Source organism: Argiope bruennichi, chromosome 5, assembly GCF_947563725.1.
Source record: "Argiope bruennichi chromosome 5, qqArgBrue1.1, whole genome shotgun sequence".
In the NCBI taxonomy this organism is placed as follows: Eukaryota; Metazoa; Arthropoda; class Arachnida; order Araneae; family Araneidae; genus Argiope; species Argiope bruennichi.
In genome coordinates, this window is record NC_079155.1 from 22728940 (window position 1) to 22756037 (window position 27098).

Genomic DNA, 27098 nt, shown 5'->3' on the forward strand with positions numbered 1-27098 from the left:
CTAATTATATGGGGGGGAGGGAATGATAACCATAACTGTTCCGCGGAAGTATTTGTTTATTTTGTCCGCCATCTTTATTGGCGACTTGGCATTGTTGGCGCAGCAGGGTAAACACTATAATTCACTTTTACCCCTGATTTGTCGTGAAAAACGTGCTGGCGCTCAGATTGATTCTGACGTTGCTGTGGGAACCTGTAAGACATCGGAGTCAACAATTTACCAAATAAACAAATTAGAATTTAGCTAAAAAAATAGTGGTGGAAATTATTTTTATTCCAATTTATATTGATTCTTTCAATTAAGTTATTGAATCTCAATAGTAACTAATTCAACATGGCAGTAACGTCTCTTAACATATGTATAGATACATTCAAAAAGATTAGTGCCATGTAACAGTGGTTCTGTCGCAGCTTAAACGTAAGATTTGTTGCGTAAGTCCATGGCAACATTTATGGATCAAGTGACAGCTGGAAATCATGAGTCGTCTACAATCGACTTTGATAGATTCAAAAGTAGGCATTAATCCAGCAGAGCATTTAGCCATCCAACATTTAATCGTTTGAATATTTTTAATTTTTAGTAGGAGCGGGGATTCCGGAGAGACTTTTAACAGGTGTAAATGATTAGTTAATCATTCAGACAAGGCAAGTCTGGGCTAACTGACTCTATAAATACTAGCCATTACCCGCGACTTCGTTCATGTGGAAATTTTGATGTGTATGTATGAGAACTGACGGTATGATCAAAATGTAAAATGTTTTCAAATCGTATCATTATAGTGTTGAAATCAAAGTCTGATATGATCTAATCAAGAAACTTGTAACTGATTGAGAAAGGCTTACTGGAAAATTTCAACATTTATTTTTATTCTAATGCCATAACGTATACAACATTGAGCCCTGGTTTGGCCTTGAGATTTGTTGATCGTCATCGTAAAAGCCAATTTTTAAGGAAATTGCAACCTCTTGAAACAAAAGGGCGAGTTGTTTGGAATAACAGGTATGCGGTTAATTCAAACGCTGCCTCCTTTAGCAGCTCCTGTAATAATGGTAGCTTTTATAATATTACTGCCAAACTCTCTCATATGAAGCCTTCCTCCAGCCTAAACAAGATATCTTCTTACAAAGCGTCCTTGTATGTATTCCACAACTGGAGGAGGTTTGGCAGTCCGCAAGTTCTCACCTGTTTGCAATTTTAGTATTCTAGCTACTTTCATAGCTCGAGCTTTATTACTCCTCTTCGAAAGATTAGATTTGCGTATTTCGAAAAAGTATCAAATAAAAAAATTAAAACTAACCTAAAAGACGATGTACTTAAAGCTATAAATAAATTTATTAAAAATATATAATAAAACAAAATAGAAAATTAAGTCCGTATTTCTCTAAACTCAAGTCAAGTCTATTTTATTTATCGATCGAGTTTGAGATAGCTACAACAGTATAATACACATAATTTTAAAACTTTTTTAATTAAAATGAAAATACAATTGTCAACAATCGGAACACACTGCGCATGCGTAAATTTTCAACGCCAGTTGGCGTAACGCAAATGCGTGCATTTTCTACGCCAGTTAGGGTAAGGCAATGCAGATTAGAAATTTTTATTTCCTTTATTATGTTTCATTTTAATTTAAAAGTACTTCAGAATGAATCCGAAAGATCGATTAATTAACAATTTTTAATTTTAAATGCACCAAACACTAAGAAAATGAACAGAATCATTTGAAATAATCGATCGAAAATATCTTAAGCCTTGCCTCTTCAGCATGGGAAAGAAAAACTGAAGCCCTACTCATTTGGCGGTGGGGAAACACTTTTGGCGTGAAAGTTAATTTTTAATTAACAAAAAATGAACCACTCAATTAACTGGAATAAATAGTAGCCTATGTCTTATTCCAGACTATAATCTATCTCTGTGCTAAATTTCATCCAATTCCGTTCACCCGTTCTGGCGTGATTGACTAACATCCATCCATCCAAACTTTCACATTTATATAGTAGTATAGATAAACATGACTGATATAAAGAACAGAGGTAATAAGAAAGGTATGATACAATACGAGTTTGATACAAATAGAGGTAGAAATGTTGTGTAGACATACAGTCCTGCGATTTTTATCATTAATTTCATGTTTTTGAAATGCATCCTATTAAGGCTTAATCTTACGATTACTTGTTTTTGCTTTGCGGTGTTCTAAATAGAATCAGTCTAATTAATTTGTTTAAAGAAAGGCAATACACAGAAGCCTATCTGAAAGTTTTGAAATAAGATGAGTTTTCTTGCGGCCCTTATTCCTTCTGTTTATGGTCATTTCATCTCCAGGCTTTACCACTGGACTCAAACTCAATTCGACATGATAGCTTCTCGTCCAGTGCAGGTTGCCCGCTCTGTCAGCTGCTGGGTGTTGGATGGCAGCCTGTACCTGGCTGTGGCACAGGAAAGGAACGAGGAAGGCAATTACAGAATAGGATCTCCCATCTTTCTTTACAATGCAAGTAAGTAGAAGCAACCACTTAAAATATATATTCGTTTGATTAAGATGTAAATATTGATTTCGTGATGCGGAATCTTTATGCCGAGAATGGTAATATTAATTTTAAATAAACAGTTGTCTCCTCGAAGCTTTCTTGCGCACTCCTCAATAAGAGTTTTCTCCTTTCCCCAGCATAATTGTAAAATTATTTTAAGATTACAGCACACCAGCGTTTTGTGGTTCTCAGTATTGGGAAGAAAACTGAGTGTATATTGGGAAGAAAACTGAGTGTATATTGGGAAGAAAACTGAGTGTATATTGGGAAGAAAACTGAGTGTATATTGGGAAGAAAACTGAGTGTATATTGGGAAGAAAACTGAGTGTATATTGGGAAGAAAACTGAGTGTATATTGGGAAGAAAACTGAGTGTATATTGGGAAGAAAACTGAGTGTATATTGGGAAGAAAACTGAGTGTATATTGGGAAGAAAACTGAGTGTATATTGGGAAGAAAACTGAGTGTATATTGGGAAGAAAACTGAGTGTATATTGGGAAGAAAACTGAGTGTATATTGGGAAGAAAACTGAGTGTATATTGGGAAGAAAACTGAGTGTATATTGGGAAGAAAACTGAGTGTATATTGGGAAGAAAACTGAGTGTATATTGGGAAGAAAACTGAGTGTATATTGGGAAGAAAACTGAGTGTATATTGGGAAGAAAACTGAGTGTATATTGGGAAGAAAACTGAGTGTATATTGGGAAGAAAACTGAGTGTATATTGGGAAGAAAACTGAGTGTATATTGGGAAGAAAACTGAGTGTATATTGGGAAGAAAACTGAGTGTATATTGGGAAGAAAACTGAGTGTATATTGGGAAGAAAACTGAGTGTATATTGGGAAGAAAACTGAGTGTATATTGGGAAGAAAACTGAGTGTATATTGGGAAGAAAACTGAGTGTATATTGGGAAGAAAACTGAGTGTATATTGGGAAGAAAACTGAGTATTTTGAACGTCTCTTTGCCGGCTTATTGAAAACAATTTTAACCAGTGGAAATGGTCTCCCCAAAACATTCTCGCATGCTCTCGAATAAAGTTATTATACCAGAGAACGCCTTGCATAGCACTGGCGTACAATAGTTATTGAATATTGACTCTTGGCGTGCTACTAGCGTTTTTATCGATTCTATTGGATTATCCTTGGTGAGTTATTTACCGATAAATCCTTGGCATATTTTAATTGTACCCAAAAATCGGATTGGTATTCTACACGTTTTCCTCACCCGACTGAAACCAAAATTTAACAGAAAACTGCACTTGTAGTTACAAAATCTCTCGCCAAATTTGATACATTTAATTCATTGTGTTTTTGAATCATTGCGTATGCATGTTTCTGAACGACAAAGAAGCAGTCAACCCTTAGTTGAATTTGGCTCAAAATTTGACAGGTCTTTGCACTATAGATGTTAAATCTGTGTATTGAATCTTGTATAGATGATTCTTGTTATGCAATCATCGTGTTAATTTATATGTGAACAGTCCGACTTCTGAGCAGATTTTACTCAAGCTTTCTGTGAGCCATCTATAAATTTGGTGTAAAGTCCGTATGCCAAATTTCAACCGGAAAGCTAATAGTTTTTGAGTTATCTTTTACCGGCAGACTGGCATTTTTCACAAATGTGTTTTTCGAAGTGAGGGAGGTCTAAAAAGCGACGTTTCTTCAAAATCTCGACTTCGGCGATTATTACTTTCTCTATACTACGTATACGAGAAAATAAAAACATGAGCATACATCAAATTTCATTTATTTTATGCCGTTGTGTGTTTTGAGTTGTCGTATTTATTTGAATGACAATATACAGCAGATAGTCCACCGTTTGACGGATTTAATCCAATATATGATGCTGATTTATACTCTTCAGTCTCTTCCTCATGCATTCCGACAAAGAATCTTCTGAAGGAATGTCTTTCAAAAGTTGATAGAAATCTATGTAAAAGAAATCTATGTTGAAATGTATGTTAAAGAAATCAGTACTTGCGTATTAACGCCGCCGCAGCTACATATTTGGCGGGTTTTGCACTAATGCGCCAATAAAGATCAATGTTTTGATTTTAAATAAAGTGTTTTATTTTATGATTTGCCGCAAAAATTTTAGGTGTAGATTGGCTGCACTTAAAAACCGCCAAATCTGTAGCTGAGGCGGCATTAAATTTTGAAAGTGTTGAATTTTGAAAGTGATTGGCGGCACTTAAAAACCGCCAAATATGTAGCTGCGGTGGCGTTAATATGTAAGTACCGAGAAATCTATGTAAAGATAGAAATCTATGTTGATGTAAAGAGCATAAACCAAAGTTCATTTGTCTAACTCAAAAGCATTTTTGTTGTATTTTTATGTATGTTGTGCATTTTTGTTTTATGTTGTAAAATGGATTCAAGGTGCTTTGAGATGCAATGATTCATCAAAATCTTGAGGTCGAATCTTTTAATGCATAGAATACTTTTTCTTTGTGTACTACGTATAGGGAAAAATAAAGTTACCATCAGTAGCTTATTACCAATGCTTTGACGCTACACGATAGCAAGTGTAGTGTGCTATGTCAAAGATGTTTTTACGTTATGACAAACCTTTTAACCAAAGAAAGTGCGATAGGAGGATTTAACTCTGAGACTTGTCATGTCATTTGGTAGCGTGCAAATTCTGTAAATTCTCGCTTTTAATCAGGGCTGTAGTGTGTCAGATGGAGTTTAGATGGCAACGGGATCCAAACACAGATCAATAATTTATATGAAATTAGTGTAAAGCTTTTGAACTTGAAATATTTTAATTGAGCTTTTTTATTTTTAATTGAGCTGAAAAAAGTTTAATGAAAGGCTAATAATTAATCGATGGTTCTGAAAAGTTTGTCGCTGCAAGTATAAAACATTAAGATATGCGACTACATTTGGGATGAGTTTTTTGAAAAACTTTCAAAAATGGTTATTTTTGAATATTTGCATAAAATGGACTGGGAAAAAAAACTGGCAAGTTTTAAATTAGGAAAAAGAACTTTTTTGGCTAAAAAGTACCAGATTTTGCTTTTTAACTTAGAGATTTATCAATGGATTTGTTTTAAAATTTTGCCAATAACTTAAATATAATATCTAGTTTCTAGAATAAAACTTTTTGTTTAAAGCAGTTTCTACCCATTCTTTATATATTGGGTTTAAAAAAATTATAAAACATTTATAAATGAAGAATGCTTTCTCTCTACTTCAAGAACATATTAAGAAATTATATAAAATGTGAGTGTAAATTATGCATGCGATTTTAATTTGTTTTCCGTAAGAAAATTCTGTCAAAGAATAGAAGGCGAGAAAATAATTTCTAAAGATGTAAAATAGCATTAAAACGTACGTAAATATAAAAATCAGTGTTCTTAAAACATGAATTTAGATACAAAACTTCAACGGTTTTATGAATTATCCTGTTCCAACATTAAGAATAATTTTTAAAAATTCATAATTTCGCAAAAAATAAAATTCGATATTTATATACTTCACACAAGTTAAAAATATTTTCTAAGAAAAAAATGCACAAAAAACGTAAAAAGACGATAAAATGTAGAAAGGATTACATGCAAAGTACCCCATATAAATTATGAAGGTAAGCAATAGAGCATGGAATCTGAAACGTAAGGGAGAATCACTGCATTACCAGTGAATAGTAGCAAAATATACTAAATAATAAGACAGATTTAATGGAATACAAATTTACAATGGAACAAAAATCCAATCTTATGTAAATTATGAGAGGCATATACCGCTTCAGAAGACAATTCCTATAAACGGAAATCTTCAGATTCTTTATTGATATTGCATCCTATTTGTCATTGTATCTGCCATGCTACATGAGATTTGATCTAATGGTGTTATTCATGCAGTCGTTTGTCATACTGCTTTAAATTTCTATTCCATTAAACATGTGTTATAAATTTTATCTTTCCATCTAATTCATTCACAAAAAACTTATAGCACCCCCCTCATCTCTGTTAGCAACTCCATATTTAGTAAAAAATTATTTTATGCCTGATCTACTTTTAATCTGTAGTCTTCTGGAACAGCTTGTGGAAGTTTGTTAGGCCTAATAAGTTACGACCTGTACGTTGGACTCTGTAATGGCATTGGATATGTGGGCATTTGGAATGCTACCATCTGTGTGGGTGAAGAGCAAGATCTAGATACCGAATTCGACTTATTTTTAAAAAAAATATAACTATAATTCTTTTGTAGAAAATCATACAGAATAAATAATTTAATTAAACAGATTGCGTTTTCTGTTTTCAGTGGATGATGATGGCCTTGTACTTCTCCAGGTGTTGAGCACGTATGGTCCAAGAAAAGTGAAACATTTCTTTATGAGTGGCAGTCACTACATCATATTCTTTGGGCAGGAAGATGCAGTTATTTATTGGTGGTCGAGTAAGTTTAATATACCAAAATCTTCCTTTTGCATCAAATACCTGTATTTTATTGACTTTATTGACCAGTATTTGCCTTCAGCCCACTGCATTAAGAATACTTGTTTATTCTGCAGATGACCAGTTCTTGTTCTGGCAAAGACTAGAGGGAACTGCTTTCGCTTCAGATGCTGCGGTTTTGGCAATGGCCGACGGTGAGGCAATGATGGTCATCGCGTTGAAGGTAAGACACTGATTATTTCATGCCATTTAAAATTCACACTTTTAAAATATCAGCATCTAAAACATTGACATTATTAGAATACTCTAATAGGAATATACTAATAGGAATATAGATTCTGTTCTCGAAGTATCCTGAGCGACAAAAAATGAAGATTCAAAACCAAGAGAACGGAAAATCATCAGTTTGCAAATGAATGTTAAAGGATGGAACGAAACTTTTCACTTTCTTGTATAAGAAGTATTGTATTGTAATCGTTAAAAAATTTCAACTCGAAATTTTGACGATTCTCCACTTATACCTTTCTTGGTTCGAAAAACATACATTTGCAAAATGTTATCTTGTCTATCGGTGACAAAAATAATTCAAGATCACTTTTAGATAACTGGATGAATTTTGGTATTCAATTTTTACTTCAAATTTGTAGTTTTCTAACTCATTTTGAGCAAATTCCATCTAGAGAAAGTCTGTCCGGATTTCGAATATAAGTTGGCTCTATTTTAGTTCGAAAAAACATTTTGTCACTGTATCTGTGACTAAGATAACTAAAGCGCTTTAAACGAGACGGGTGAAATTTTGTATGTGGTCTTTGTAAACTTCTGTCGAATTTTGAGCAAAATCTATTAATCTGTTTAGCTGTTCAAATATAAATTAACGTGGTAACTACAAAACGAAAAGAGCAAGATGGATTCAGTTCAGGTTTAACATCTATAGTGTAGAGACAGACGCCTATCTAATTTTGATCTAAATCCGAATCTGTCGTTTTGCGCCTAAATAAGAATGTAAACCCAACGACTTAGATTTCAAAATTCGGTGTGATTTTTGGCTTACGATTGCAACTCTGCAGCAAATTTTGCTTTCAATCGTTGAGGGAGAAAAAATCTAAAGGAAATTTATCTTTATTGGAGAATGCGAGAAAGTTTTGTAGACCCTGTTTTTTCGTCATAAAACTAATTTATTGGTGACGCAATCTATTCCCCTATATCGTATTGCAGTTAATCGAGCGATGCGTCATATAAGAGTCTGGGTGGTGTGATCTATACAAGGCGGTATGAGACGCGTGAGGATAGAACCTGGGACCTTTTGGTTAGCAGTCCAGTAACGATTCGATTTTGCCAAAACAGCTGTTCGGGCAGAAGCGCTGTTACTGGCTTATATGCAATTCACCACATATATTCACTTCATTAAGCCATATATTGATTAATAGACTGACATACGTTTCTGGATGAAATTTGCCAATTTTGTCAATGACTAATTAGGTCCTTCATATTTTTGATTACATGTACCCACAACTGAAAATAGTGAAGTTAGGCTTGGTGATTTGGAGGCAGGTCGATTGATTGTAGTTCTCTTATAATGAAGGCAGGTCGATTGATTGTAGTTCTCTTATAATGAAGGCAGGTCGATTGATTGTAGTTCTCTTATAATGAAGGCAGGTCGATTGATTGTAGTTCTCTTATAATGAAGGCGTAGTACCTTTTGTGTATGCATAGCAATGCGTAGTAACATTTTAAGTTGCATACAGGAAATTGCAAACAAATGCAGTATGTGCATCCGGAATAATGTGACATATAATATAGCTTTTAATGGATGGTTAGCGTTCTCTTTGAGACTCCCGTAGATACCCATCGCAAATGAATTGGAACTTTTCAGATCAAGGGTAAATGAAATTTAACCATTTGGAAACGGATTTTGTCAACGTTATACAAGCATTAAATTACATGAAAAATTCAGAGTTCAGCTTTTTAATAAAAGTTGGAAATGTCCATTATTGAAAAACTTATCACTTTTATCCATAAAAACATGCCTTTATACTTGAATTTTGTATCTAATTTAAGGCTGATTTTAAAGAAATATTGCTAGTTAATCGCTTCTAGTAAGAATAAATCGGGCTTCAAGTGGTATACTTCAAGGTAAGAAATTACTATCGAAATCTGCAATGTATACATCTTTCGATGAAAACATTTCTCTTAAATACCTCAACCTTTTTACAAATTTATGTACTTAGCATCCTGCATTAGAATTTCTGCTTCCTACTCAAGTAGCAAAAAGTCTTCCCACAATATTTCAAAGATGATGCAGAAAATTGAAAATATAGATAATGGAGGAAAAATATTTTGCTCCCAGGGTAAAGGAGTTGATTTAAGTTTAGGTGTTGGGCGCTCACAAGTATAAAAGCCTAATTTCATTGAATCTGACTAATTTGAGTTTTTTTACATTCTCGTATGCGTAGCACAGAGTAAATAATATAATCGACAAAAAATTCGAACTCGAGATTTTGGTGAAAGTCCGCTTTTTTGATCTCCCCGAGTTTGGAAAATTTCAGTCTACGTGTTTGTCAATGACAAAGATCACCCAAACACTTTGAGCTAAACTGATAACATTTGGTATACAGACTTTATATCAAATTTGTCGGTTTTTGTCGCATTTGGAGTAAAATCCATTCATAGAAAGTCTGTCCGGCTGTTCAAATGTTGCACAATTTCAAAATGAAGAGAACAAGATGGATTCGGTTCACAGACTTAACGTCTGTCGTATAGACACCTATCAAATTGAGCCAAATCCAACAAGGGATTGACCGTCTATCGGTCTGTTCTTTCAAAACCATATACATGCGATAACTCAAAACTGCAGCGACTTAAGCGCAAACCAAATTTGATATATTTGAGCAATTATAAGTGTAGTCCTGTGTCAATTTGTTTCAATCGAGAAAATTGTGTCTAAAACACAAGTCGATTTTCGGATACTATTAACCATGTGCCAGGGATTAATAGCCAAAAAACTCGCGAAGAATCACACGATAGAATCGGTAAAACGGCTGTAAGGCGTATGAAATGGCCAGAGTTATTTGATTCTTAAAATTTGAAGCTGAAGTATTTTGCAGCAAGCCAAATATTAAAACCAAGTTACATAAAATATTTAATTGAAATATTTGGCAGTCTTCCATCTCGGTCAATCAGTTGACCCTCAAAGGCAACTAGAATCCAGAATCTATTAACGTTTAGAGCATAATTACACTCGCCTTAAATATCGCTCTCTGCATCAGGACGGTAAGATCTCCGCCCACGCTCTGAGGAAGTATGCGATCGATAATGTCAAGGGCCGCTGTGATTTTGTTTCTTAAGGAGTCGTTTGGGGAGTTGAATTTCGATTATTCGTAAAGCGAACTTTGAGTTTCCATTTCAAAAATTTTGATTCGATAAATCATGCATGAACTGTTGCATTTTACTCAATGAAACCGTACTGAACAACTACACGCTCGAAATCCCTCCCAACTCTTGAATTTATTCTATACTAGCTTTATTAAATATACCCCTCCTCCATGGTTTATTCTATTTATTTGTAAGAAAAACAAAAACAAAAAAATTGTTTAATTTTAGCACATATACACTTTGCAAAGTGATACGTTAACCTCGAAGTGAATGTTTTTTAAGTTTTTAAATGATTTGTCTTTTTAGTTTTTCCCCCTCAATAACTTCTAAAAATACTCCTGCACAAAAATTTATTTTTACACTAAGTTTCAAAATGTATACTTTTTCAATGATGCCAATTAAGTTGCTGTAAAATTATTTTATATTGAATTTTAATGATTTTTTATTGTATTTTACCACAATATTTTTGTTGTTGTGAATGTAAATTTCTGCCATTATTTGCTACTAATATCTCATCCTGATTTTTTTCCCATTGTTGATGAAGAATCGGTTATTCTATCAATCGTCTTTGGCGAATATCCAGTTTGAGGGATTAATGATTGCTAAAATTTTCAATTAAACATTCTATGTAAATTCCTCTTAAAAGTTTCTTCAGTAAAGCTTTTTTAATTGAAAAATTATTAGACATGTATAATGTATTAGTTTAACAGTTTTCCTTTATTTTGCAATGAATTTCTTTAATTTTCTGCCATATGACTTAAAATATTAACTTTAATTTGAAATACGAAATTTTATATTAATTATTTCAACTAATGCAAAACCTATTTTGATAAATATAAGTTTTAAATATAAGACTGTAAAATTGTTTAGCATTTAAGTTTTATGTGCAAATTCCTATATTTATAATTTTCAGAGTATTGTTGAATTAAAAAAAAATCTGAACAAAAAATTCAACATACCAAAATAAAAATAAAATTATTTTCAGGGGATAAGGATAAGATCGAAATATATAACATTAAGGCATAGCAGTGAATACCCCTCCCCACACACACACATACACACTAATCACTTTTGACTTGGGAAGTTAAGCGTTAATTTGTAAGTAACCAATGGAAGTGGTCTCGCCTAAATTTTCTCTCTTTAATGAAGGTGTAATCTTAGAGAACGCCTTACATGGCATTGGCGTAAAATAGTTACGAAATATTAACTTTTGGCGTGACTGGTCGTCTTTGGCGAATTATTTGGCGATTGATTCCTGTCATGCTTTAATAATATCCGAAAACCAAATTGATGTTTTACAAATATTTCTCAACTGATTGAAACAATTTGATACAAACTGTAACTGTAGTCACAAAATTCCATATCATTCCAATTCCATTGCAAATTTCCATTAAATTTTGAGTAAAATGTGTTCAGACGTTCGGTTTTTTTGAATATAAGTTAGCACAATTACTAAACGAAGAGAGCTAGATGGATAAAATTTGGTACACACTTAACATCTATATTTAGATACCTGTCAAATTTTGAGTCAAATTTAACTGTGGGTTGATTGCCTGTCGGTCTGTACTTTCAGAAACAAGTAAACGCGATAATTCAAAACTACAGTGATTTAAATATATCAAAGTGAACATGGAAATTTGTAACTAAAAGTTCAATTTCATGTGAATTTTTTAAAAACTGTTTGAAAAAAACGTGTCTAATTTTTGAATAATATTAAAGCATGCCAGAGATTAATTGCCAAATAACTCGCCAAGGTTGACACGATAGATTCAATAAAAGTGATGAATTCACGCCAAATTAATATTTCATACTTCTTACCATGTTGAGCGTTCTGTGGTATGATGAGTTTATGAGAGTTTTGGGGAAACTACTGCTGATTTTTTATTAACTAGAAAGTGAGTAATCTATTTATCGTTGGTAATGATGAATGCTAACAGCAGATTTTAGCCTTTGAAACTCGTTTTACATTACACGATGCAATTTGAAATGTACAGTGCTATTTCAAACGGTGTTGAGTTTTAATTCACAATGTTGGATATTATAGCGAGTTGGCAAATTGTACAGACTAAGTCTATGGCAAAGGATATCGACGTGCTCTGATTGGTTTAAGCATTGGCATCTTTTTGGCAATGTTTTGCACTCATAATAGTGTAGTTTTTGCTTATTTGGCTAAAACCTTGTACCTTTCATTAGTTTTATGGAAGATAGGAGTGAATATCAACACGATCTAATTTTTATTAATATAATTGTTTTCTCTAAATATTACTAGTAATACTCCTAATATTAATAAACAATAATAATAATTACTAATAATACTAGTAATACAAGTAACTAATGTTGTTTATGCACAGAAGTATAAAAACTACATGAAAGTAATTACTCAACATATGATGCAGCAATTAAATAATTCTTATTTTCTATGATTTTCGTGCCTTTATTAGATAATTTATGCAGTCATTGAAACTTGTTGCTGAACGTTTGTTACTTTCCCATCAACTACATATGGGAAGATAATTATTTAATACCCAAAACGTATAAATATGTAAGCTTGAACGGAATAATTTGATTTCGTAGCTAATTTTTTTTAGTTGTATCAAAATAATATTAGGAAGAAACGCATACAAAAAATATTTTTAATAAATTGTAATTTTTATATTTCCTGAATTTAGGTTTCAGGATTTGATCCTTTCCGCTGTATATGTATTCCAGATTAATATTACATGTAAACCGTAAAAAATAGGGGGCGGGATAAATTCACAAATTTTATTTTTAAAAAAATATATTTCGGTATGGCCTCTTTTTGGCAAAACATTGCCAAAAATATGCCAAGGCATAAACCAATCAGAGCACGTCGGTATAATTTGCGATAGACTTAGTCTGTACAATTAGCGAACTCGCGATATTATATCCCACTTAATTCACTATATCTAGCATTTTATATTTTGTATGAGCAATCGAAAAGTGATGCATTTTTCTTTTTCAGGAAGAAGCCTATTTCTACGCCCAAGATTTTTCTGGCCGATACATCGGAGCTTTCCTAATGAGCTTGCCTGAACACCTGGTTTCACTTCAGATCATGTTCAGCGGGAAAGCATATTATGCGTTAACGCTTTTCCAGACACGACCTCAGTCGCTGTGGAAGTTGACTCTGGATCACTACTCGATGCGTAAGTACATTTTTTATTTTAGGTGAGAATCGTAAGTAATGTCAGAAGTTATCGCCCGAAGAACATAGAGAAGACAATGAGAATGAACAAGAATCAGCGAGGGGAGGTATCAAAAGTTTATATATACATTTTTAAAATTTTTCAATTTTTCTGGGGCAAATAAGGTTTTAGAGCTTGAACGATTTTGAAATGGGGGAAAAAACCCATCGTTTTCTAAATATGGAAGCACGCGAATCTGATAGTCAGGCGATTGTTTCAAACCGGCTTAAAATGGTTTTTCACGAAAAATTCTGGCCTCGAGGGAAAAAATATTAGAACTCTATTGATTTTGAGATGGTTAAAAACCATCACTTTCTTAAATGTTGATGATTACGAAATATGAGTAGTGTCGGAACATGTTATTCTGTCGGATTGATACCACGTGACTTGAAAAAAAGGATCTTGCATGCTAACTTGAAATTTGCGATAACAAATTCAATTTTTTTGAAAAAAAAATGTTAACTCCCTAAGTAATTTTTGTGGTTTAAGTATACAAGGAGGAAGCTTTGTAGTCATCGAATGTTTCAATCGTAAATTTTAATGAAATTTGTAGCTATAAACCAATGCTATTTCTTGAAATTTTTGAATGTAATATTTTTGAAGCATAAAATTCGTTATGCTAACTTTATAGTTGTATTTCCCAGTGTGACTGTCAAATGTCTGTCCATATATTGTCAGAATGTCCAAATTTCAATGCTCAACGTTTGCACTTCTTTCAAAATACGAACACTCCATTACCTTTCTTACTTGGTAAGACACCACATGTTCAAATTTTTGCATTTTTGAAATCAATAGGTTTTTATCCACATATTTAAGTTTTCTTCATCTCTCTCAAAAGTTTTCATATTGTTTTTATAACTGAAATTTTATATTTTAATTCTGAAAAATACAGTTTGGCGCAGCATAGCCAAATCATGGCTCTTGTGCCAATAAAATCCAGAAATCCAAATCCAAGAGTTGAAGACTAATATAATCGCCCATACTTGGGATATCGTACTTGCTGATGAAGTTTGCTATGTTTTATAATTAACAGTGGGTTGGCGGTGATCTAGTGTTCGATTTTGGACTTGGAGGCTGGAGTATAAGCTTTTGATATGGGTTTCCATCCATTCTCAGACATAAATCTGCGAACTTTAAACAGATAATGCTTCAGATGCATCATCTTGCGAATATATTCCCACATTGAATGCTTCATAGTTTGTAGTATCATTTGAGGGATTTCTAATTTTGAGTTTTCGCTGTCAGTGCTGCTTCGTTGCTTTGCAAAGTGTTCGCCAGTTATCACTCGAGTCAAAAGAAATTCGTAGCAATCCATTCTTTTGTTAAGTAGAAATCTTGCCGAATTAATCGGATAATTCTTTAATCAGCCTAGATCGAGACAATGTTCACTACTGCTTGCTTGGATCATTAAACTATGTCCAATTCTCACCTTTCCATAAAGCAGAAATATTTGTCTCTGCAGTTGATGAGTTATTCGACTCGAATATTAGTCAGAATTCATTATGTAAAGCTGTTTTAAAACCAAATATCTGGAAAATAAAGCTTTACTCGGAGGGTAAGTATTTTTTCGGAGAAGACATTTAGATTCAAATCATACTGATTACATATGAATATTTTTCAATCTTGCCTATATGTGAACTGATTAAATAAAATCATGAATTCACTTAGTTTTAATGTTATTCGAAACAATTTGCTATATTACATTATTCATTTTATAGTTCATCTATTATTACTTGTATTTTTGAACTTGCACTGAGTTTTACCATAGTGAAATTGGGTCCGAGATGGTGCTATGACATTGTCAGCATACAAAAAGATACAAAAATACGTTTTTCTTTCAAGAAGTACTACATAGATGAATTTAAAAAAGCAAAAATGTTAAATATAAATACATAAATAAAAGATTGAAGCAAAAAGTCCGACTCGAACCGAGAACCTGTAATGCATACTTCATGCTCTGGCCATTATGCTGCACTGCTGACACTTCGAAGAGGAAGTTGAATATACTTATTCTAATAATTATTTATAAAAAAATATTTTTGTGTGTGTGCGAAATCGCTCCATTTTTCAGGAAAAACGCCTATAAAGATAAACTTAAAAAACAAAACCTTGTCTAAATATAAAATTTGATCTAAATCATTAGATCCGTTTCCGAGGTTCAAGAAATTTATATATGTTCAAAAATTGCTCGTTTGAAGTTATAAAATAACGCTCAAACTACTCCTCTTAGTTTCTGTTGCTTGGAATTGGACGACCAGGCTTTGGTTCAGTTGTCATTTGACTATCATTTAAATTACTCTTTGTAAATCTCAACTTCAATTTATAAAGCACTTCAAATTGTTCAAAGCACCAAAGTTAGATTTTTTTTAAAAATCACAGCTTAATAATAATATAAAGCAAGCAATATATTTTACACGAGTGCTTGGATGTTTTTAATTGTATCTACATTAAATACTGATTCTGAATAAAATGACCCTGAATCTGGTATATTTCTATCGCCAGCGACCGAATTGACGTTTAGTGCCCTCTACCAATGCCTAATGGAAGTGACGAGACTTGCTGACGAACGCCAGATGCACATTGAAGAAGCTAACCGCAATTTGGGGCGTGTCTGGGTCAAAAATAGAAACCAAACCATCACTGCGGAAGTCGTCGTCACAGGTAAGTACGGAATGACATTGTATTAGATTCGTTTCTAAAGGGCGTCCCAAAATTAACGCAAGATTTGAATTTGTTAACAAGTGTTGGCAACCCTACTAAAATCCGTTTGATAGCTGGTAGTTTGTTTAGGGTTAGTAAAAATGGGACGTTAAATGATAGAACGTGTTGCCAGAAGATTTGAATTAAATACTTTTTTCCTTTAAATTTTTATATTTTTATTGAATTGTAAAGTACACAGTATAGGGTCGTGTATGGAATAACACATAGGGCAAATGGCCTCCATGGCATTACTGGCACATACGGACTCCTTTGTCGACATTTTTCTTTTTACCATTTTGCATAAATGTGGCTGAATTTCGTTGAAGCAGCGTCGAATTTCCTCCTTCAATGCCCGCGTGCTTGTGGGTTTGTTAGCATAGACGTTCTACTTTAAATAACCCCATAAAATGAAATCTAGTGGTGTTAAATCACCAGGTCTAGGTGAAAAAATCTCAAACTTTTTAATTGGGGCAGCCATACTTTTATTATTTTCTAAATATTGTTCTTTAATGAAAATACGTTATTATATCGTGGAACCCTCCATATTTGCTAACCCTAAACTACCAGTTGCCAAACCGTTTAAGTTTCCAACACCTTACTGCACGTATGGTGGCAACTTCTCATCTTGCGTTAATTTTGGGACACCCTTTACAATATATCCTATGAATAACTTAAAATGATCAGTGCAAGTTCGAATTTTGAATCTGCTAGCGTACTATACAACATAATTGCTACTAACTACTCCAGTCACGGGGAGGCAAAATAAGATAATTACTAGAGATTGTGCGAGAAAATTTCGGTAAGACCGCTTCTGATGTCTAATTGAAATCTTACTTTTTTTTGCTTTTACTTTCTCGTATACGTGGTATATAGAAAGCATAGTAATCGTCTGAAAATCGAACTAGAGATTTTGACAAATCTCCGTTTTAGATCTCCCCGACATGTGAAAAATACATCTGTAGGAAATTTGTTTCTGACAAAAAATACAAAAATAATTCAAACTTTGACGGTGAAATTTCGTAATCGGTCTTTACATCAAATTTGTAGATTTTTATCAAATTCTGTGCAAAATCCCTTGTGAGGAAGTCAGTATGTCCGGTTGTTCGAATATCAGTTAACCCTAAAACTTCGAAGAGAACTGAATGGGTAAAGTTAGGTAGGCAAATTTAACATCTATAGTGCAGACGCCCATCACATTTTAAGTCGAATCCAATTAGGGGTTGACCATTTGTGGGTCTGTACTTCCTAAATCATGTAAACACGGTGTTCAAAAACGTAATGACTTGAATATATCGAATTTGTTGTGGTTTTGTGACTTCATTTGTTCTGTGTCAAATATTGGTTCAATCAGTTGAGAAAAACGCGCCAAAAGCACAAATTCGGTTTCCGGGTACTATTTACCCCTTGCCGGGGATTAATCTCCAAAAAATCCCGCCAAGTATGACACAATAGCTTTAACAAAAATGCTAAATTCACGCCAAAGGTTAATATTTTGTAATTGTTCGCCTATGTCATGTAGGGTGTTCTCTGGCATGACAAGTGAATTTGAGAGAATGCAAGAAGGTTTTGGGAAGACCATTGCCGCTAAAAAATTTTTGTGGGTGATTTTTTTGTTGAAAATTGCATTAGGAAATATCGAATTTAGCAATCTTTCATCACTTAGTAAAGAAAGGGCATAACTCGTGTTCTTTTCTCAACTCTGGCCCTCAAATTTTCTTTTTAGGACATCTGACATTTCTTGCGTACTGCTGCCCACCATCACCAATGAATGAAAAAGTATCGCCAACATGAACACTGCGAGTGGATCGGGACGTATTCGAATGCATAACCCGATTTCCTCTAAAGCTATTGTCTATAAGTATCATGGGATACGTAATAAATTCATTTAATAAAGCTTAAGTTTATCACTGGGAGTTATCTCCTCAAAACTTTCTCGTATAATCTGTAATAAACTCGGCATGCCAGAGAACGCATTATATAACACTGGTCTTGAAATAGTTGCTGAATCCACGCAGATATTTCGCATTTTTACTGAATCTATCTTGTCATCCTTGGCGAGTTATTTGGCGATTCATTCCTGGCATGTTATTAATATTATTCAAGAATCAAATTTGGGCTTTAGACAAGTTTTTCTCAACCAATTGAAACAAAAATTGGACACAAATGCATTTGTATTCACGAAATCCCATACCAAATTCGATACATTTGTCACTGCATTTTTGAATTATTGCCTTTATGTCTTCCTGAAAGTAAAAACCGAAAACCCGTCAACCTTTTGTCAGATTTGGCTCAACATTTGGCAGGTGTATATACCATAGATTTTAAATATGACTAACTGAATCTTGTCTATCTAGCTCTTTTATTTTGTAGCTATCGTGTAAACTTATATTCGAACAGACGAACTTTCTCTGAAGTGATTTCTCAGTTTGAAAGAAGTCTACAAATTTGGTTTAAAAACCGTATACCAAATTCCATTCATATCAAAACATTTTCGTATCATAGACAAACACAAGACATTTTTAGATGTTTTTCACACTCAAGGAAGTCTTAACCTGAAGATTCATCAAAATTTCGTTCTAATTTTTTGACGATTTCTATTTTCTCTATACAACATGTACGAGGAAGTAAAAAGGTAAGTTAACAATTGAAGATAACAGCAGATGAGCAATAAGAAAAGAATGATCACGTAAGTTAAATATATTCTGGAAGGAAGCAAACTGATTCCGTTAACAGCGAAACGAAAACTGTCGTAAACTTCAAAATGAAAATAGCGGGAAATTGAGAGAAATAGAAGTCCAATTCCGGAATTGAACTCAAGACGAAAACTGAATTCATGAGGCTTGTATTATTAGTTTAGGTGCGTCATTTCTTTTACTTTTTTGCTGAAGTACTCGCAAGGTCACCACAACACGCTGTAATAGACTGAATTAAAAAAAACTGAGCTTTTCTATGGAGGAAAATTCTGGTAATTTTTTTTTTTTTTGCTCCGGTCTTTAAATGCATTTTTATTCAATTCATAATTTAAAATTGAACATAATTTTCCATTTGGTAGTGGAGGTTACAGAAATTTAGAAATTTTTTCAATAGGAAAGCACAAGCCATAAAATGGAAGGAATATTTATGAAACTAACTTGTAAAGTAAATATGTCGCGAGTCAAACTACTAAAAGGGATGCAATGTATTTAGAGTGCACCAATGCTGCTATTTCTAAAACAGAAATGAACTTTACCAAATTAAAAATATTAAATTAAATTTGCAAAAAAAAAAAAAAAAAAAAACCTGGTTTGAATTCCAGCCTGAGGATTACCCTTGGTAAAGTCTTCAAGCTGGATTAATTTTTTCTTATTTATTCCAATGTATTCATTTTTAGGTAGATTTCTATAGGGAAAATACCTATCGTAATGGTTCTCATGATACTTTCCATAACATGGGAAAATTTCAGCTGATCTTCACAGATTATGGTTCCTAGAAGGCAAAACCTCCCTTTGTTCAAATGTTTATAAATGCGTGTAACGTTTTCTCCATATTACTTTGTGAACCAGATAACTGTTATAATTGAGTGTGGATTTTTAATTGGCTTGGAATATGTTAGAAGTGTAGAAGAAAAAAATTAGAAAAAATATAGTTCGTAAATGGCCCATTTAGCACAAAAAGGATGGATATGCTGAAGAGTTGAAATTTTCATTTCGCTATAATTTTGTGAATATTGAAGATAGAAAAATAGATCAAATTAGCGCTTCATTAAGACGAACATTTTTTTGTATATAAAGTTTTTCGCTAACTATAATATCGTAGACATTAGGGTAAAAGTAATTTTCAAGCTCTAATGTTACCTGAAATTAAATTCAAGAAATATTAAATTAAGCGAAAAGGAATCTTTGTCTACCAGCTTTGCCAAGAGGAATTTTTTGCAAATGAAACTTAACTCTTTGCATTCGAAAAAGTAATTTGATGCATAGTTATTCTCCATAATACTCATCTGTATTTAGTGCTCCGAAAAATGAAAATATATTTGTTTTAAGTTTTATTTCTCCGAAAAAGTACATTTTACAACTCTGTAGGCATTTTTAATAATATAAATAAAAATAAAATTATAAAATGTCAAATCACCGTCTTGAATGGTGAGAGCCAGCATCTGAGTACAAAGAGTCAATATTTGTTCCCGACTTGCTTATTTTCAATAATTTAGTCTTATAAATAATGGAAAACTGCGGAGTTTTTTATGTTCGTACAGCATCGGAATGAATGAAGTAGCTTAATATGAAAACGACAACTAAGATCTTTCTCAAAGTGAAAATATTTTAAATGGTGAAATTATAAATTTCTTATCGATGTTGTAAAATAAAATGGTTTGTATACAGAATCTCTCAAGAATAAGTCATTCAAATGATTCTATGAGCAAATGTATCTAAAATGTTGTGTATTTTTTAGGTCAAGCCTCATCCCCTCATGACAGCGCAATTTCCATTCTTCAAGTGGTGACCGATCATAAGGTTCCTCCTGACACTTCGATGCCACGGATTGAAAACGCAATTTCAACCATAAAATCAATTGTAAATGGCATTCAGCAGAATATTAAAGGAAGTGTTCTAAAATCAGGCGAACAGAAAATTACTGGTGAGTACTTTAACTTTTAAAACATAAAATATTTATGTAATTGCAAAAGAAGCTTATTACTTAGGAACAATCAGACAGGGCCGGTTTTACCGTCAGGTGGCCCTAGCGATCGGTTGGTTCATCATGAATTATTGGACTGGAATATGTACTTTAAGTGTAAATTTATTAGTTAATTATTGACGTTTAGGTGGTAAATTAATATGGCTGAATTTTTCCCCTTTTGAACAATTAAAATTCTAAGTTTCTTGTCGGAATTCATTCGATAATGTTATGATTGGTTTTATATTTCAAAATGTAATTGTGTATTAATTAGAAATGCCTATTATCTTCTCGTATAAGAAACATAGAGAATATTGTAGTTGTCAAAAATTCGAACTCGGATTTTGATGAATCCCCCAATCCTTTCAAACTCTCAAAGTCCTCCAAAAATCCTATTTTTGGCCTTCTCTATCTGCGAGAAGGAAATTCACAAACTGTAAACTAGATGAATCAAATTTGATATATGCATTTTATACCTAAATTTTAGATTCCTGAACGAAATTTCTTTCAAAAGGAATTTATGTTTAGCTGTGGGAGTACAAGTGAACTCAATTACTACAAAACGCAAAGCTAAACGGGTAAAATTTGGTACAAAAACTTGGCATCAAAAATGCAGATTCTTATCACATTTTGAACCAATTCTGCCAAATTTTACTGTCCGTCAGCATTCACATGCACGTAAAGGTAACTCATAAACGAGTTGAATTCAATCAATAAAATTCAGTTTTAATTACAATCGTATTTTGTGTCAAATTTGTTATAATCGGTAGGGGAAAAGGCGTCCAAATTCATATTAACGCGATAAATTCAATCAATGTTAGATACTCACCAAAGGTTTCTATTTCGTAACTATTGTTCACCAATGCCAAGTAATACATTCATGGCCTTAACCAAGTTCTGTAGCCTAGGGAATCGGATGACATAAACGAAAGGCCTCGGTGGCCTGATGGTAAAGTCTCGGCTCGTGAGCCTTTAGGTTTCAGGTTCGAGACCCTATTCCAGGGGGTCTGTTGCACGCTAACTCCGACAGGCCAAACGTCCTCCCGCTGGTGTGGTGTGGAGAGGGGAGTGCCACCACAGGTGTCGTCCTCGTCATCTGACCGCGGTTCAAAATTACGAGGTCCGTCCCTAAATAGCCCTAGTGTTGCTTTACAACGGGACGTTAATATAATTAAACTAAAAAAACTAAAAAAGACATAAACGAAAAGTAAACCACAAAATTATAGCAGGGGCCCGAAACGGCAAGTTGTGACAACATCTTGATTATATAAAGTTTCCGAACGGAAGGCAAAATAAAAACTAACAAGCATAATTTCTAATCTTTGTTTTTATCTTTGTAAACTACTTGTATATAGTTAATACGAGTTTTTAAAAGGGAGTTTCGTAATAAATTTCTTTTTTCAAAACGCAGCAAGATTTTTCTTAATTTTTAAGATAAATGACGAAATGTTCATGCAAAGTTTCTGTGCGCAATTTGCAAATTCTTCCTGAAGTATCTTACAATGGATCCGCCGTAAATATTCGAGGGTTGTTGGTTTGTCAGTGAGGAATACAACATAGTAACAGTTGTTTATTTTTTGTTTCTAACTGATCGTCTTAAAATGAAGGTTCCGAAAGCCATACGAGAGTTGATTTATTGCGAAAAGAACGATTATCTATGAAAAGAATGAATGAAATCATTAACAAACCAAAGTCAACGGTGCAATAGATAGTTGAAAGATATCGTGAATTGCAAGCATTTAAGGATAAAGTTCGATTTGAAAGACTTTGAAGTGAAATCACTTGCATAAAAGAAATATCATGCATAAGGTGCAAGATAATCCGCGGATGAGTGCATCTCAACTGGCAACTAATTTAATGGTCGATTGCAACATTAAAGTCGCATCCAAAACGGCGAGAAATATCATTAAAGTTTATAATAGACATGCGGATTCTTAAGAAGTCTTTTATAAGTCCTTGCAATAGAAAAAAGCGAGTTTGCAAAGAAGCATGTAAACAAGTCTTTATCTTTTGGGAATTGGTCCTTTTCAGTGATGAATCAAGATTTAATATCCGTGGGTCAGATGGTCAAGTTATGGTCTGGAGGAAACTCAAGCAGCAGATAAGTATTTATGTGAAATTGTAAAGCACGGTGATGGCGGGGTCGTAGTTTGGAGATGTATAATGGCTGTTGTGTCGTAAATTCATGCTATATGGAAGAAAATACAGATACATGTATCTTGGCATTCTAAAACAATGCGTTTTAACCAGTGCAGAAAAACTGACTTTACTTTTCAATAGGCGATGATCCTAAGCATACGTTCAAGATTTGTCAAGAATGGAGCCTCCATGTTAAACAACAGTTTTATAGCCCTCCCCACTCTCCCGATTTAAACCCTATAGAGCATTTAAGGGTAGAATCGAGCCCTTAAGGGTAGAATTGACATCCGTGAACTACTAAAAAATGACGAAGACAAGGCTGAACTCGAACCATTCAGGACATTTTGGAGAAATATTTCTCCAGAAACAACACTTATTGGTTATGTCACTACGCTCAAGAGAAATGATAAAGGCCAAAAGAGGGCCTATCGATCATTAAATGCAAGTTAGTCAGCATGAAAAAAATCTTTCATGTACTAGGTAAATACCATACGGAAACTTTTCTTCCTTATTAGTGGAATTTTTTTAAATTTATGTATTTAATTTTCGCCATATTTTTTTCCTTTATAACATTCATAAGTAATAAATGAAATAATGTTAAACCAATTTTGAAATTTTCATTTTCATGACAAAATATTTTGTCGTAAATTAAACTTTTATTAAGTCATAGCTATGCATAGAAACATTTTTACCTACTATAAGTATCTTTCCGCAATTTCGATAAATTCGAGTTTAAAATCTTCACTAAGCCATATATAATTTTTTTTCTAAATATTAATGTATCGTAATAATTATAAATATTTTTCTCTCCAAGTTTCTTTTTTCATCCCTAATTTCTTTTTGAAAAAATTATGCTGTTCATTTCAGTGCGCCGAAAACTAAGCGTTTTGCAATATTTAAAAGTTTGGAATATTTAACTTGTTGACAGCTGAATACATAGATGCAGAAGCGCAAAGAGGGGGAAAGGGTGCAAAGAATGTATTGTGAATTTCCCTCCTCCAGATATCATAAATGACTTAGCGAAAATCGATTGCGCCTCGTGCGTAGGAGTGAACTTTTCATCCCCCTCATGCTCATGAAATATGACAAATGCATCAATTTGTCGCATTGGAGCCCCGGGAGGCTGCTGCTATAGCCATCTATATATAGTCCATCTCCATGCCTCCCGTCGATACGTCACTGAGAGAGCTAAAGATTTCCGGCGATCGATATAATAATCGTTATCGTCGGTTGCCTCCGTCTCCGGCCCATGTTTGTTCAGACGATCCTAAATATATAAAGAAAATATTCTGTTTATCCCATTTCTCCTTTTAAAATTGATGATTTGTTCTTTTTTTTTTTAGTTCTGATTCGGTTTTAATTTCGTTAAATTTGTTTAGTTAACTTGTTGCTTTTATTGAATCCATTGGTATTGATTGCAAGATAGAGCAGTTACTTACCATTAGTACTAAAAATTATTTTAGTGATTTTACTATTGTTTCATTTTTTTACATCCGGTCCTGACTTTCTTATTCCAGTAATGGAGTTGTGAGCATTTTAGATGGTATCAAAATGATACTCCTGGGGAAAAAAATTATATAGCTTGTTTATTTAATTTAAAGAATTTAATTAATAATTAAAAGCACATTAATTATTGAAATTTCCTTAATTATAAATTAATTAGATTAATTAGAAATTTCACTAGTACTTAACTCATTATTTAATTGTGAAATTCGATCCTCTGGTTTGAAACGTCATAGAATAGTTTTTAGAAATTAATCTATTTTAAATTTTAAAAATTTAGCTTAATTTTTTTGGTTGTAATGGGCATGTATATTCAGGGGATCAGATTTTATTCCCTATGTGGCAAATACTATTTTTATACTTAAAATTTTAATTGTGCAAAAGTCGGGTTGAAAGGTTAATTGTAAAGCAGCGATGACATGTACACATTCAGAATATATTTCTTATCCCAATACCCTATGTATAGAAATGAATCGTCTATTTTAAATCTTTTAAATTTCGCTTAACGTTCTTGATTGTTATGGGCATATATATAATTAAAAATAGTGGGAAATATTGCTTCAAAATACGCTATAATGTTTAAAAATTTATAATCGGAAAATGTTCTTAATCAATTTAAAAAATTAATTTTTTAAAAATGTTTCTCCATTTCTTGAATAAACTACGTAATTTTTTAAAAGTATTTTCTATGATTTAGAATTAAGAAATGGTTTATCAATTGGCAATACTGGACTTCAGTTGAGTTTAAAAAGTGCGAGTCTTGATAAATGAGACCTTACTTCTCAAGTAACACTTCTTTTTTTTTCTACACGTTGTGCAGAGAAAGTATAGTAAGCGTCAAAACATTCGAACTTGGCGGTTTTGACGAATCTCGTGTTTTAGGCCTCCTTGAATTCAAAAAACACATTTTTGGGAAATGTTCATCTGTCTGTGACTATGATAACACAAAAGCGCGTTGAGCTAGACAATTGAAATTTGGTATACAGTCTTTACGTCAAACTTAATGATTTATATCAAATTTTGAGTAACCTCTGTTCAGAGGTCCATCTGTCCGAATATAAGTTGATACGATAATTACAAAACACATTTTTGGGAATGTCCGTCCGTCTGTGACAAAGATAACAAACACTTGGAACTAGATGGTTGAAATTTGATTTATGGTCTTTGTAAAATTTGTAGATTTCTATCGCATTTTGAACCAAATACGCCCAGAAGTCCATCTGTCCGGCTGTTGGAATATAAATGAACATGATAATCGCAAACCGACGAGAGCTAGATAGATAAAATACGGCGCACAGATTTAGCGGTTATAGTGTAGATATCGGTCATATTCTGAGCCAAATCCAACTGTGGGTTAACTGTCTGTCGGTCTGTACTTTCAGACACATGTTAGAGTGATCTCAAACGTAGTGACTTAAATATATCAAATTTGGTTTGAGATTTTGTGACAAGTGCAGGTTTGTGTCATAATTTCAATCGGTAGTGGGAAATATGTAAAACACAAATTCGATTTTCGGATACTATTAATTGCATAAAATGGATTGATAGCCAAATAATTCGCGAAGGATGACATAGATTCAGTAAAAATGCTAAATTCCAGCCGAAAGTTAATATTTCGTAGTTATTGTACACCAGTGTCATGCAAAGGTTATTAGAATGGGAGAAAGTTTTGGGTAGATCACTTCTGCTGATTAATTCAACATTAAGGAGTGAAATATCAAACTGTCAATCGTATAAACTGAATGAAAAGGATGTGCAGGCATGTGCATGTTGTAAATTGATAGTAAAATTTTCAGTGTATATATATATATATATATTTGGCAATAACCAGCAGTAGTTTGTCTTGTTCGTATAATATTTTAGAAGACAATATTGGCTATGTTTGCTAATGGCAGCACTCGGCATTTAAAGATTAAATCAAAAGTCTACACAAGAGCTTGAAAACCTTTCATTGAACATTTACTACCAAGAAGCAACTCTTCCAAATTTATTAACTCTATCCCAGAGATCTGCTCATTTCGAGCGAATTCAGAACTACGTTTGTCGCAACATTATCGATTGTTCGTAAGTTGTAATTCATAATGATCCAGACCAATCACATTAGAAAGCTACATAACAAAACATTTTTTTTATTTACAGGCCTTATATATGTACAAAAAAACAAGTTGTTCTCATCTAGGTTAATATTTACGAATATCAAATAACGGCTCAATAATCAAATAGTTCCTCGATCAAATCGAAGGAAACATCACAAAAAAACTGCTAAAAGGCTGTTAGCTCTAAACAGCTACTCCTGGGCCTTTTCAGAAATCCACGGATTTTCATCGTGTGGTTAATAACACGGAAGCACGAATCACACGGAGCTCTTCAAAAAATCGGGAACAACTTCCCGGACACCGTCACTCCGAATCCCAATTCGAAGCCTTTTTCTACTGCTCACCTATGGGGGAAAACCCGCATTTCATTTTCACTAGATGCCTACCTCCGGTTTCTCATTGGTGAACTTGAGTTCCCTATCACCCAATAGTGTTCAGTAACGCTTCCTCAATGGTTTCAACCCGGCCGAGAAAGTGTATGGAACCATCTTTGTAAC

At 33.3% G+C, this 27098-nt stretch overlaps 1 protein-coding gene across 1 annotated transcript in view; it reads left to right on the top strand.

Moving 5' to 3' along the window:
• The window catches only part of LOC129969446 (uncharacterized), a 92124-nt gene that overhangs the window by 9970 nt on the left and 55056 nt on the right, over positions 1-27098 (top strand). The window contains exons 5-10 of the mRNA XM_056084019.1: positions 2323-2495; positions 6796-6930; positions 7046-7152; positions 13285-13468; positions 16010-16168; positions 20639-20824. Coding sequence (XP_055939994.1) covers positions 2323-2495; positions 6796-6930; positions 7046-7152; positions 13285-13468; positions 16010-16168; positions 20639-20824 — 944 coding nt within the window. The remainder of the gene's footprint in view (positions 1-2322; positions 2496-6795; positions 6931-7045; positions 7153-13284; positions 13469-16009; positions 16169-20638; positions 20825-27098) is intronic.